Genomic DNA, 12,549 nt, shown 5'->3' with positions numbered 1-12,549 from the left:
CTTCAAAGCCAACTTTTGTTAGGAAGGTCAAGATTTTCTGCCAAGGAATGTCAAGATTTCCTCTCTCTCACAAACACACATACACACCCCATATATATATATATATAAAGATTTATAAATAAAAATAAAAGTGGACTTGATCATAAATTAACAGTGTTTATCCCAATGTTAGTTTATGTCCAGTGAAAATGGACATACAGTATTGAAATGGGAAAACCAGACGGGATCTTTTTTCCTTTTTTGCACTGTGATTGAGAAGTCTTATCTATCTGAATATGCATACTTAATGGGAACGGTAGTAATATAATATGACACTGTAGGCCCAGCTATCATATCTCAGTGACATGAGACATGATTGCTGTTTTGGGCAAGGCAAAACCTCAGAGTGCAAGATAATGCAGCTTTGTGGAAATTTAGCATGTCTGGGCCTTCAAAGCACCAAGTGCCAATTGTACCTCTCCCTGTCATATTGCATTATATTGATGACTGTCAAAATTAATTAAAATTAAAGTAATATTCCCACTCTGTTGTTTTATGAGGAGAATTTCACAGCAATAAAAAATCTTTTAATGATATAAAGTAAAAGATAAATCTTATTAAATAGATACTATACTGTTTTATCTAGTATATTAGTAAATGTCAACTTTCAAGATAAAATTATATTATCTTAATTTGGAGAATTTTAAAAGATGATTTAGTATGACTAATTATAGAGCATTTAAAATTATTAAATAGCTAATATTTTGGAAAAAAACGTATTGACTTAATCTGGAATTCTAGAAAATCATGAATTCTTTGTGGAAGATAATATAACCTTTATGCTGTATTCTTTTTCATTTTGTTACAAAATCTGACTATTGATTACACTTTCTTTTCCAGGAATAGAATATGATAGCTTGGATTTACTTTGCTACATTAAATACATATCTTATAATTCAGATGAGTTTTTAAAGTGTTTTTCTTGAAAAACATTATGAATTTTAAACAATTTCTTTTTTATTAGGGAATTATGCAGGCCGAGGAACTACTGGAATGGTTGCTCGTTTTATCCCTTCCCATCTTAATAATAAGTCATGCAGGGTGACATCTCTGTGTTACAGTGAAGATGGTCAAGAGATTCTTGTTAGTTACTCTTCAGATTATATATATCTTTTTGACCCAAAAGATGATACAGCACGAGAACTTAAAACTCCTTCTGCAGAAGAGAGAAGAGAAGAGGTAAATTTACTCAAAACTATGTTCTTTTATTTGATTCAGAAAACATTAATTCACTAACTCTTGGGGCATTAATTCAGTAAGTCCTAAATTTGAAGACTTAAGGGCTTCCAAAAATAGAGTTAGTTTTCACAGCATTTATAGTCTGTGGAGCAAAGATGTGAAACATGCATGAAAGAATGGGAGTAACAAATAAGGAAAAGGTACCTGATGAAAGTATTGTATAATATTTTAAAGAGTAAATGTTTAATAGCAAAATGTTTCTCCAAGTTTATGGATGTATAGCAGCACCAAGAAATAGTAACAGTTCTGACAGTTGCAGAGAAGATAATTAAAATAATGTGATGTATAAGCTTCCAAGAGACTTACTGTTTATATTCATGCAAAAAATATTTACTGTTCACAGGTGGATAGTGGTCCTTCCTTTCTTCTGATTCTGCCTTGGTCAGTTATGAGCTAGTGACATTTGCACACAGCACAGCACATATACAGAATCAGGAGAGGAGGAGCTTGTTGTCTATATATGAATAGTATGTGGTAATAGGTAAAACTCCTGTTGGTAGGTGTATATAAACATTTAGTGCCTTGGAAGTTGATACATTACATTTTATATATATGTATATGTATCTATATACATATCTATATCTAGCAGGCTCTGAGAGTTGGTGATGGACAGGGAAGCCTGGCATGCTGCAGTCCTTGGGCTTGAAAAGAGTTGGACACGACTGAGTAACTGAACTGAACTGGTATCTATAGATACCCTTTTCTTCATCAGTTTCTAGATACAGATATATTATGTTTTGAAAGATAGGTGAAAGAATTATTGTTCCTAAAATGACTTTAAAATAGTCATTTTCTTAGGAAAAGCAGAAAAGTGAAAGTGAAGTTGCTCAGTCATGTCCGACTCTTTGCGACCCATGGACTGTAGCCTACCAGGCTCCTCAGTCCGTGGAATTTTCCAGGCAAGAGTACTGGAGTGGGTTGCCATTTCCTTCTCCAGGGGATCTTCCTAACCCAGGGATCGAACCTGGGGAAAAGCAGAAACCAGAAATAATATGTCATTGACAGTACACAGCAGTAGAATAATGTGTGCCTCTTGAGCTTCTTTTGCCTTGTGTTTTTCACTTTTTTTTTTTTTTTTTAACATGTCCTGTGTTTAACCATTCTATTCTTTGGATTGTTAGTGTCTTTTGAAGTAAACCTTTACATTTTATTAATTATCAGTGACTGTTTAAGTATTGGTTCACCTCTTAATAATAAGTACATTTTAAAGGTACTAAAGAACAACAATGATTTTGTGTTTCCTATGAGATGCAAAACTAAATCCAGTTCTTATATTTGCAGGTTGATAGGGTTATAAAATTAAAAAAAAAATCAAGATTACACGTGGCACTGTATTTAAATGAATTAAGAAATTTATGAAGAGAGTATGTTGCTAATGAAAGCTATTTTTGAGATTATAGGTCTGATTGAAAATGTAAAATCTGTTCTGTTGTTACTATGTAATTTCCTCTTGAAAGAATGAGCTGTAGTAATGTTACAGTCAAACTTTGTGAATGTTGTTACATAATGAAAGAGTTGGAAATGCAGAAACATTTTAAGTGAGCCAACTAGCTTTTATGCCATAGAAAACTTAGCCAAAGGATGTTTATATAATCAGAGTGAACGAGGCTGAGTCATGAGCAGTTGTTTTTTTTACATGTTTTTCTCAGTGTCCTTTGTTGAATTAACTAAGTTAAGAAAAATAATTCTGAAAATGGATTAAAAGTATAAAAATTATGCTTATTGTAATAAATGAAACAACATACAGGTCTGTCTAGGAAAAGAAATTAGTAAACTGTCTTCCTCTTAATATAATTATCTTTTTCAGTGTTTTATGTTAAATTCTTTGTAGTAACGTTCAGACAAGCTCCTCTCAGCTCACCAAACAGTTATTTGGTATCTACTGTACTATCTACTCAACTTGAGAAAATCAAGGCTGACTGTGACAAAGATATGACCTGTCATTCAGGAGTTTGCAAATAAATAGATAAAAGAGTAAGATTTATAAATAAATGTGTGAAAGTTAAAGTAACATAATTATATGCAAGAATTAATGTTCCATATAAGTAGACCAAAGACAGATTAATTATTTTTAATTGAGCACATAAGAAACTGTTGAGCAGGTTTTTAAAGTATGAATAAAATTTTGATATATGATTTTTTTCTTGTGTTTTCATATTTTTATATTTTCTTAATTCGTAGGGGTCTCTTTTCTATATTATTTCCTTTGAGTGAAAGTTGCTCAGTTGTGTCGTGTCCAGCTCTTTGTAACCCCATGGACTATACAGTCTATGGAGTTCTCCAGGCCTTTTCCTTCTCCAGGATTATTTCCTATATCCTCTAATAATTTCCCTTTTGCTCTTGCTCCCTTTTTTTTGGCCATGTTGCCCAGCATGTGGGGTCTCAGTTCCCGACCAGGGACTGAATCCTGGCTCTCACAGTGAAAGCATGGTACTGGGCCGCCAGGGAGTTCATGTTGCCCTTCTTTATTTACCATATTCTTTTGTCTTATTCAAAAATTTTTTTCCACTTCTCATTTTCTTTTATTTTGGTATTCCTTTTTTTCTTTTTCTTTTTTCTTTCTTTTTCTCTCATATCTTTTTGACACTTTTTTCCCCACCTACCTAGCACATTATTGGACTGCTTTGTTGAATCCCATCTCTCATTTTCTCCTGTTCCTCATGATTTATTGCTAAAAGTTTTACACGTATCCCCAGCTTTTTGAAAGTTTGTTTCTATATTGCTTTGCTTTTTCTGAAGACCTGCATCAGTACTTGATTTCACTGACTAAAAAATCCAAAGAGGATTTTCACTTTTACAGAAAAGAACGGTGAAAAGTGAAAACAGCACCTAGTGATTGTTTGCAGTGTGCACCCTGAGCAGCACTTGGTGCCGCCACACTCCTTCCCAGGGAACTCCACTTGGCATTTCAGTGTCAATCTGCCCTGGCTTTGAATTGCCCTGGCTTTGAATTGTGTTTATATCTCAGCATTAAGCTTTGAGTATTGAATTGTGTCTGTAAACATCTGTGCCTTATCTTGATTTATTTTGTGCATCAGTTAGCAAGATGTGTCTTAATGTAATTGCTTCTTTGTGTTACTCTACTTTCACTTATGAAGGGTTTCATAGGAACATTCTGCTTTCAGATAGCAGGGGAAACCTGTGACTAAAATGTGTTAGTATTACTTCCCATTCTACCACTAACACTGATCCAAGGCATCAGCCCCTCTCCTGGATTATTATGACGGCTTTCTTACCAGGTCCCTGCTTTCATACCGCCCTCTCCAATCCTTTAGCTACACAGTAGCCAAAGTAATCTTCTAAAACATAAGTCAAATCATGCCACTGTTCTGATTCACACTCCAAAATCGCTCACCACCTCACTCAAAACTGAGGTCGATACAGTGGCTTCAGGATTTTATGTTACCTGGTCCTTGTCACTTCCACGGCTCTCTCCTTTGTTCGCTCTGCTCTAGCCACATCTCGGAGAAGGCAATGGCACCCCACTCCAGTGTTCTTGCCTGGAGAATCCCAGGGACGGGGGAGCCTGGTGGGCTGCCGTCTATGGGGTCGTACGGAGTCGGACACGACTGAGTGACTTAGCGGCAGCAGCAGCAGCCACATCTAGTTACTTATTTACTCAGGCAGGCTAAGTGTGCTTCTGCCTTACAGTTTTTGCATTTACTTTGCCTGAAATGACCTCCTCCGGCTTATCTGGTTTTCTTCTTCCTTTACCTCTTACAGTGCTTTGCACTTGTTTTTCTCTCGATTAGACCCTAACGTACCACATTATTTAGAATTGTATTCCTTAATTCTCTGGTACTACCTATCTCCCTTTTCTACCTAATTTTATTCTATAACACTTACAACTTTCTCTATATATTTTACTTGTTTAATTTCACGTATTTTGTAAACTCTGTTACATTGAGAATTTTTGTATGTTTTGTCTATTGATCTTTCCCTGATACGAAGTGTAGTGGCTGACACATAAAAGGTGCTGAAAAATTTTTTATGGAATGACTGACTATCATTTTCAGAATTTTTTATGGAATGACTGTACCATTTTCAGGACTCTAGATTATTTCTCATATCTCAAAAAATCAAACTTGAGACTGTTTTTAACTTGAAGATCTTGTTCCAGATATACTTGCTGAGAGTATAACATCAGTTCTTTGCCTGTATAATATAGAAATTTCTCTCTTGTAACCATGGAACAGAGCTCTAGTTTGTTATTCTAAGTACAATTTTTATACAGGATGAGGCTCTCTCTGGAAATGATTATTTGTCTGACATTTAAACAACTACCACACTAGGCATTGTCTAATTATTCCTTTTCACACTTGTGACTTCCTCTGCAGGTTTTGTTATTCTCAGTTGCTTTTAACCATACTTATGTATAATATGGAATATTTTAGAGGGGTTTCTGTTTCCTTTGCTGAGGATGGAAAGTCCCCCACTACCCCCACCCCGGCCCTGCCCCCGTTCTCCTTGTTGCTCAGTATAGTTTCCAGGAGAAAATAGAAAATTTGCCACTAAGCTATCACTAAATTTCTATCAAAACTTGCTAAATTGTGAGGAGGAAAAAGTGAATGTTACGTTAAAATATAAGGGAGTGACCCACACATTGGAGAAAATATTTGCAAATCGTACATCTGGTTTATGATTTAGAATCTAGTATTCAGAATATGTTATATAAAGAACACTTGCTACTCAACAATGAAAGGATAAATATCTTAATTAAAAAGTTGATAAAGGATTTGAATAGACATTTCTCCAAAAAAGATATACAAATGGCCATTAAGCATATATGGAGATGTTCAACATCACTGATCAAAGCCACAGTGAGGTACCACTTCATACTTACTAGATTGATTAAAAGAACCAGTGACAAGTGTAAATGTTCATGAAAATGTGGAGAAATCAGAGCCCTCATACATTACTGGTAGGAGTATGAAATAGTACAGGTGCCTTGGAAAACAGCTTGGCAGTTCCTCAAAATTTAAACATGGAAGCTATCATATGATTTGGCAATTCCATGCTAGATTATATACCCAAGAAAATTGAAAACATGTCCCCATAAAAACTTGCATGTATGTTCATAGCAGCGTTAGTTACAATAGCCAAAAAGTGGAAGGAGCTCAGTTTTCATCAGCTGATGAATGAATAAACAAAATGTGGTATATTTAAAAAGTAGAATAGTATTGAGCCATAAAAATAGTGGTGAAATACTGATACATGCTGCAGTGTGGATGCACCTTGAAAAGTATTGTGCTAAGTGAAAGAAGTAATACACGATGACCAATGACCACATGTTATATTATTACACTTACATGATGTGTCCAGAATAAGCATATCCATAGAGGCAGAGTAGATGAGTGGTTGTCAGGAGGTGAGTTGAGGGGCAAGTGGGGAGTGATGAAAATGATCTGGATTAGTGAGATACAAGTAACTGCATAGCTTTTGTGAATATATACCACTGATTTGTCTGCTTTAAAAGTATAAATATTTTAAAAAGGGTAAATATTATGGTATGTAAATTATACATCAATAAAAAGATGTTAAAAATGTGAAAGTTAAAGGGAGTGATTAAGAGTGTCAGATGCCATCAATATCAGATAGAAGAATCTCTATAAGGTGCCATTCAAATTGGAAATTGAGTTTTGATCATTTTATCATTGATCAATGGACTTAGCAATTGATCATTCACTGGTGATATGGGTGAGAATTCACTGGAAAAATGAGTTGACTTCAGTGAATTGAGTGAAGAGTGATAGATAAAAATAGAACGAATACAGACTTTTTAAAAGAAGCTTGACAGTAAAGCTTCAGAAAGCATGAGAAAAGAATAGATGCTGAATAGAAATAGGAAATTGCAGTGCTTTACCTATTAAAAATGATAAGAACCTTTAGTACATTGTGAGGAAGAATCAAGAAAGAAGAGAGGAATGTAGGTATAGGAATAGAAGAATTATTCAAGGAATGAAATAAAAAGCACAAATAGAGATTAGGCTTAAATGATCCATCTCCTGAGAAAGATTGGAAGAAATTAAGAAGTAGATATAGATAAGTTTATGGAATGAAATTGAGGAAATTGATATCAGTTCTATAGAACTGACTTTATTTTTTTCTGAAGTAGTAGGAAAAGTTAGTAGCTGAGAATGAGAGCAACAGGTAGAGTAAAGACACTAAGGTGAGTAATGCACGTTGGAGTAGATGCTGGGGGGAGAACCAGAGAGCAGATTGTCAGTAATAATAATAAAATAATGGTTACTCCTGTTGCCAACTAGGTGTGTAGCTACTTTACCTATATCATCATAATAGAAAACTTAGGCTCAATGTAGTTAGATAACTTTTCTCTGGTCAGTTGAAAGATGATGGGATTTGATATCACATTTACACGACTTTAAAGTTGCATTCAGTCTTTAGGTTGAAGATATTAAGTATAGGCTGTTAACATCAATGGATATTTATGGCTGTTTTTCATACTTTGATTTTTTTTGTTGTTGTTTAGTCGCTAAGTTGTGTCCAACTGTTTTTTAACCCCTTGGACTATAGCCTGCCAGGCTCCTCTGTCCATGGGATTTCTGAGGCAAAAATACTGAAGTGGGTTGCCATTTCCTTCTCCATGATCTTCTCAGTCCCGGGATTGAACCATGTCTCATGCATTGGCAGGTGGATTATTTACCATGGAGCCACCAGGGAAGCTCCGTATTTTGATTTAGCATCTCAATAAAGAAAGTAAAAAAAAAAAAAAAAGGAAAGAATCTAGTAGACTTACAGTGTGCTTTAAGAATTCAGCAAACGAGTTTTCTTCTCTTCTTTTAGTTACGACAGCCTCCAGTTAAACGTTTGAGACTTCGTGGTGATTGGTCAGATACTGGACCCCGAGCAAGGCCTGAGAGTGAACGAGAACGAGATGGTAACTATACTTTGGTCAGCTTTTTAAAAATTAATATTTTAGCTTGTTTCCATTTTTTTGCTTTATAAGTGATATTGTAACAAACATCTTTGTACATATATCTTTGTACATGTACTTGTGCGAGTGTCTTAGGATGAAATCCTAAAAGTGGAATGTGTGGGTCACTGGATAAGTGGATTTTAATATTGACAGTTATCAAATTACCCTCTGAAAAGTATATACTATTTTGCATTCCCACTGAAAGTCCAAGAATACATTTTTGCCACAGCAAGATTGGGTATTATCAAACTTTATAATTTTTGCCTTTGTATTTGATATAGAGAGAATTGAAAACTCCCAGTTTCCAATCTGAGAGTTTTATAAGAGCACATAAAAAATTTTTTTTTCCCTCCTATCGGATGCCTTTGATAAGCGTAAGAAACTACTATTTGCGAGTGTTAAGATGGTACATTTAAAATAAAAGTAATGTTTGTGATTTTACATAATAAATGGGTCTATAGCCAAAGTCTTATTCTAATTTCTGAAATCTATTAAGATCAAATGCATGTTTTCCAATATATTAGTGTTTGTATTATTTGACATCATATTTTAAAATATAAAGCTACATTATATAAAGGTAATAAAACATAGAATAAATTCTATTTTCATAGAAAATACAAGAACGGTTTTTATTTTAAATTATATGATTGTAGAATAGAATTATCACAGTTTTAATTTGATGGGATACTTAATTTGAAAATGCCCTTAAGACTACTCAAATATTTGAAGGAAGAAAAGGGGGGAAGGAAAAAGATAAAACATTTTCTGGTTTCAGTTAATTTCAGCTATATGTAATTTGCAGTAAATGATGATGAAAATAAATTCAGTTTAAGGAAATTTAAGTGAGAGAGCAAACCTTCAGTTTAGAGAAATTTAAGAGAGAGGTCATACTTTGTTTTTAATCTGTTCAACTTAAAACTTCATGAGCTCTTCCTATCTCTGTACTCTTAGGCCCAAAGATGTGGATTGGGGTAAGGGTAGGAGTGTGGAAGTACCTAAGGATTGGCAAAGATGTAGGAGGAACTCAAAATACAGATGAGAGTGATTCATATATACATTTACTATAAAATGTGATGACAGCCCTAGTAGATTTACATATGCATTCATATAGTTTATTTAAGCCGTTTGATTTTTAAAATTGCTTTCACTTCAAAGGCCTTCAAATATAGGTTTTTACATTAATGAAAGATCCTGACTTATTACTAAGTTCACTGATAAGACCTGTTTTGTTATCATAGGAGAGCAAAGTCCCAATGTGTCACTGATGCAGAGAATGTCTGACATGTTATCAAGGTGGTTTGAAGAAGCAAGCGAAGTTGCACAAAGCAATAGAGGACGAGGAAGATCTCGACCCAGAGGTAATTTTCATTATTAGTTAAAGCTATCAGAAAGCTTGCAGAAACTATTTTTTGAAGTCAATTTTATTTATATTATCTAATGCTGTCTATGGGGTTGCACAGAGTCGGACACGACTGAAGCGACTTACCAGCAATGTATACCATGTTTTATATCCTTAGTGATCATAAAGTTCTTATTGTACTGTGTGGAACAATAGAGGACAAAGGGTGTTGGGTATAATTTGTTCCTTTGGGTTCCTCTTGACATAGCCCTCATTGTTTGCTTTTCTCAAGTAAGAGAATCTGATATTCTGCCTTGTAAGTCCATTTGTATGTACTGTGAGAGTGGATGTAGATTAAACTCTGTGGATAAGTAAGTTTTATGCAATTGAATAGTTTCTTCGTTTGGTTATTTATATACAATGGTTATTAATTGCTATTTCTGGTATTAGCTGACCTGTTTTCATATTTTGGGTCACTACTTTCCAGCTTGATGACCTTTGGCAAGTTACCCATCTCCGTCAAAAATCAGGACTAGGAAAGTTAATTCCTAAATGCTTTAAGTCCCCAAATAAAAATTTCTATTGAATTTCACTTATAAATGGTTCTTATTAAATTCTGCATATATAAACTTAAAAAAGTTTCTTAGACTATAGATTTGCTTTACGGTTATCCCATTTGTGCTTAAATTTAAACTAAGATATATTTAAATCAGGATAATTAAAGGAAAAAAATTTATATTCTGTAGTAGCATCTTTAAGACATGAACTTGATTAATTCATTCTGTATCTTTCTTTTAATAATAGATTTGAAGCAAAATCAGGGAAGTTTTTAACATTTATTCAGTATTCTTAATTATTCTGTTGCAGATAGCACAAGGCCTGCCACAACACATAGCAGACAACTCAAGCCTTTTAAAATCATGATTGCATCATGTTAGTTCAGTGGTTAAAGCACTACTGCTAATAGAATGGGAATTGGGAACTTAGTCCCATTCTGACCTAATTGTAGCTTTACTCTTGTTAGTAAAGATTTTCTTTAAATATTTTCCTAAGGATATTATTATGTTACAGAGTGCAAATATATTAATCTAAGTCCCTTATCTTTTTATTGTTGTTGTTCAGTCACCAAGTCGTGTCCAACTCTTTGTGACCCTGTGGACTGCCACACGCCAGGTTTCCCTGTCCATCTATTAAATCAGAATTATCATCTTCAAACTTAAGGAACAAGACATTATTTATAGGCATCTTGCAAGCTGCTAATAGGCATTTTGCAAGCTGTTATTTAGCATTGTTTAAGTCAAGCTACGATATTGAGCATTTTGCTTGGAAGGTTGATTATTGTAACAGGAATGTGCCATAGGTAGGGTTTTTACCCCTATGAATTAGCATGTTTGGTTAAGGTACCAAACCACCAGTGGGTGCTTTTGATATCCTGAAATTATCTATTTCTGTGTGTATGTGTGTGCACATATATTTCTTGAACATATCTCTTCAGAGGAGTTAGTTTTGGAAAGCATTTAGTATTTCAGTTTGTACTACAATGTGTTTTTTGAAGGTGGGACGAATCAGTCAGATGTTTCCACTCTTCCTACGGTCCCATCAAGTACTGATTTGGAAGTGGGTGAAACTGCAATGGAAGTAGATACTCCAGATGAACAGTTTCTTCAGCCTTCTACATCCTCTACTGTGTCAACTCAGGGTCATTTGGCATCATCTTCTACAGAAAGCCCTCATTCTACTTCTTTGCTGTCTTCTCCAGACAGTGAACAAAGGCAGTCTGTTGAGGCGTCTGGACGCCATACGCATCATCAGTCTGGTGAGGATGTTATTCTTTAAATAGGCTGTGATTCATCTGATGATTTTTGACAATGAAAATTTTTTAATGGGCTATTTTGAAAGAAACTGAATTATATCAACTTATTCTTGCTGGAAAAAATGATCAAAATGACATGTAATATATGAATATGTAACTTACAGAATTCAAGTGTGCCTCACTTGAATGAATTTTATCATGCAGCAGGAAACTACAGTTTACCCAAGACAATTCTTTATAAAATGTAAGTATCAGAAGATAGTGTTTAGACACAGTGTAATGTATTGACTTAATAATTATTGGCTTTAGTGAAAATATAGCCCTGATGATTATTAGTTGCTTTGTATTTGTTTATTTTTTTTATTATTTTTCTTCAAATCATGAAATACTTTCAATATGTTCTTTATGGTGAATTTTATATGGTCTTTTGTCATCTATATATGCAATTTACCAAAAGAATTATTTCTCCTTTATTTACATGAAAAAAATTTTAACAGATCTTTGTCTTCTTGGTATTTGATGTTAATGAAAAAAAATCAATTTCTAAATTCTACTAAAATTATATTTTCTTTTCAGTATTCCTCATGTTCACACATCCCTCCTCCATGAAATGTACTACTGTTTACATCAGTAATCTAGCATATATGTCTGTAGTTTACTTGGCATTTTAACTGTAAAAATGTAATTATAATAACCAATAAGATTAAGTTCATTCATATTTTTCTTGGGGATTTTTGGAAGTATTTTACTCATATATAATTAAAAATATTAGCAACTAAAGATACAGCTGGGAGGCCTAAGCTAAAACCTATAAAAAAATTCCTAACAGCTTTCCTAACTGCCAAATTGGTAGTTTATTCTTGCTTCTCTGAAATCTGATACCAGCTCACCAAATATGAGGTGTTTTAAATTAAGCACTTTTATCTCTATATCCCAGTTTTGGTAATTTATTTTCAGTTTCTATGGGAATAGAAGCCAGAGTCAGTTATATGACCATTAAATAATAGATGAGTATAATTTACCTATAAAAATAAGCTCAAGATGAGCTATACTATTAGGTTTTCCACATTCTCATTGATACAATATTTTAAGTTATGGGAAAATAACATATTTTGGAGGGTTTGGGAAGCTGGGACAAAATCAGCTAAAAGTTTGCTTTCCAAAACAAGTAAAATTGGTAAA

At 33.9% G+C, this 12,549-nt stretch overlaps 1 protein-coding gene across 10 annotated transcripts in view; it reads left to right on the top strand.

The window, feature by feature from the left end:
- Positions 1-12,549, top strand: part of DCAF6 (DDB1 and CUL4 associated factor 6) — a 183,804-nt gene that overhangs the window by 92,037 nt on the left and 79,218 nt on the right. For all 10 annotated transcript variants that reach the window (XM_040229940.1, XM_040229938.1, XM_040229934.1 and 7 more), the window contains 4 exons: positions 1,004-1,218; positions 8,083-8,176; positions 9,454-9,573; positions 11,110-11,370. In XM_040229940.1, coding sequence (XP_040085874.1) covers positions 1,004-1,218; positions 8,083-8,176; positions 9,454-9,573; positions 11,110-11,370 — 690 coding nt within the window. The remainder of the gene's footprint in view (positions 1-1,003; positions 1,219-8,082; positions 8,177-9,453; positions 9,574-11,109; positions 11,371-12,549) is intronic.

The sequence above is a fragment of the Oryx dammah genome, unplaced genomic scaffold, assembly GCF_014754425.2.
Source record: "Oryx dammah isolate SB20612 unplaced genomic scaffold, SCBI_Odam_1.1 HiC_scaffold_28, whole genome shotgun sequence".
Lineage (NCBI taxonomy): Eukaryota > Metazoa > Chordata > Mammalia > Artiodactyla > Bovidae > Oryx > Oryx dammah.
The sequence above is the reverse complement of the archived record's forward strand: the minus strand, read 5'-3'. Positions and strand labels throughout refer to the sequence as shown.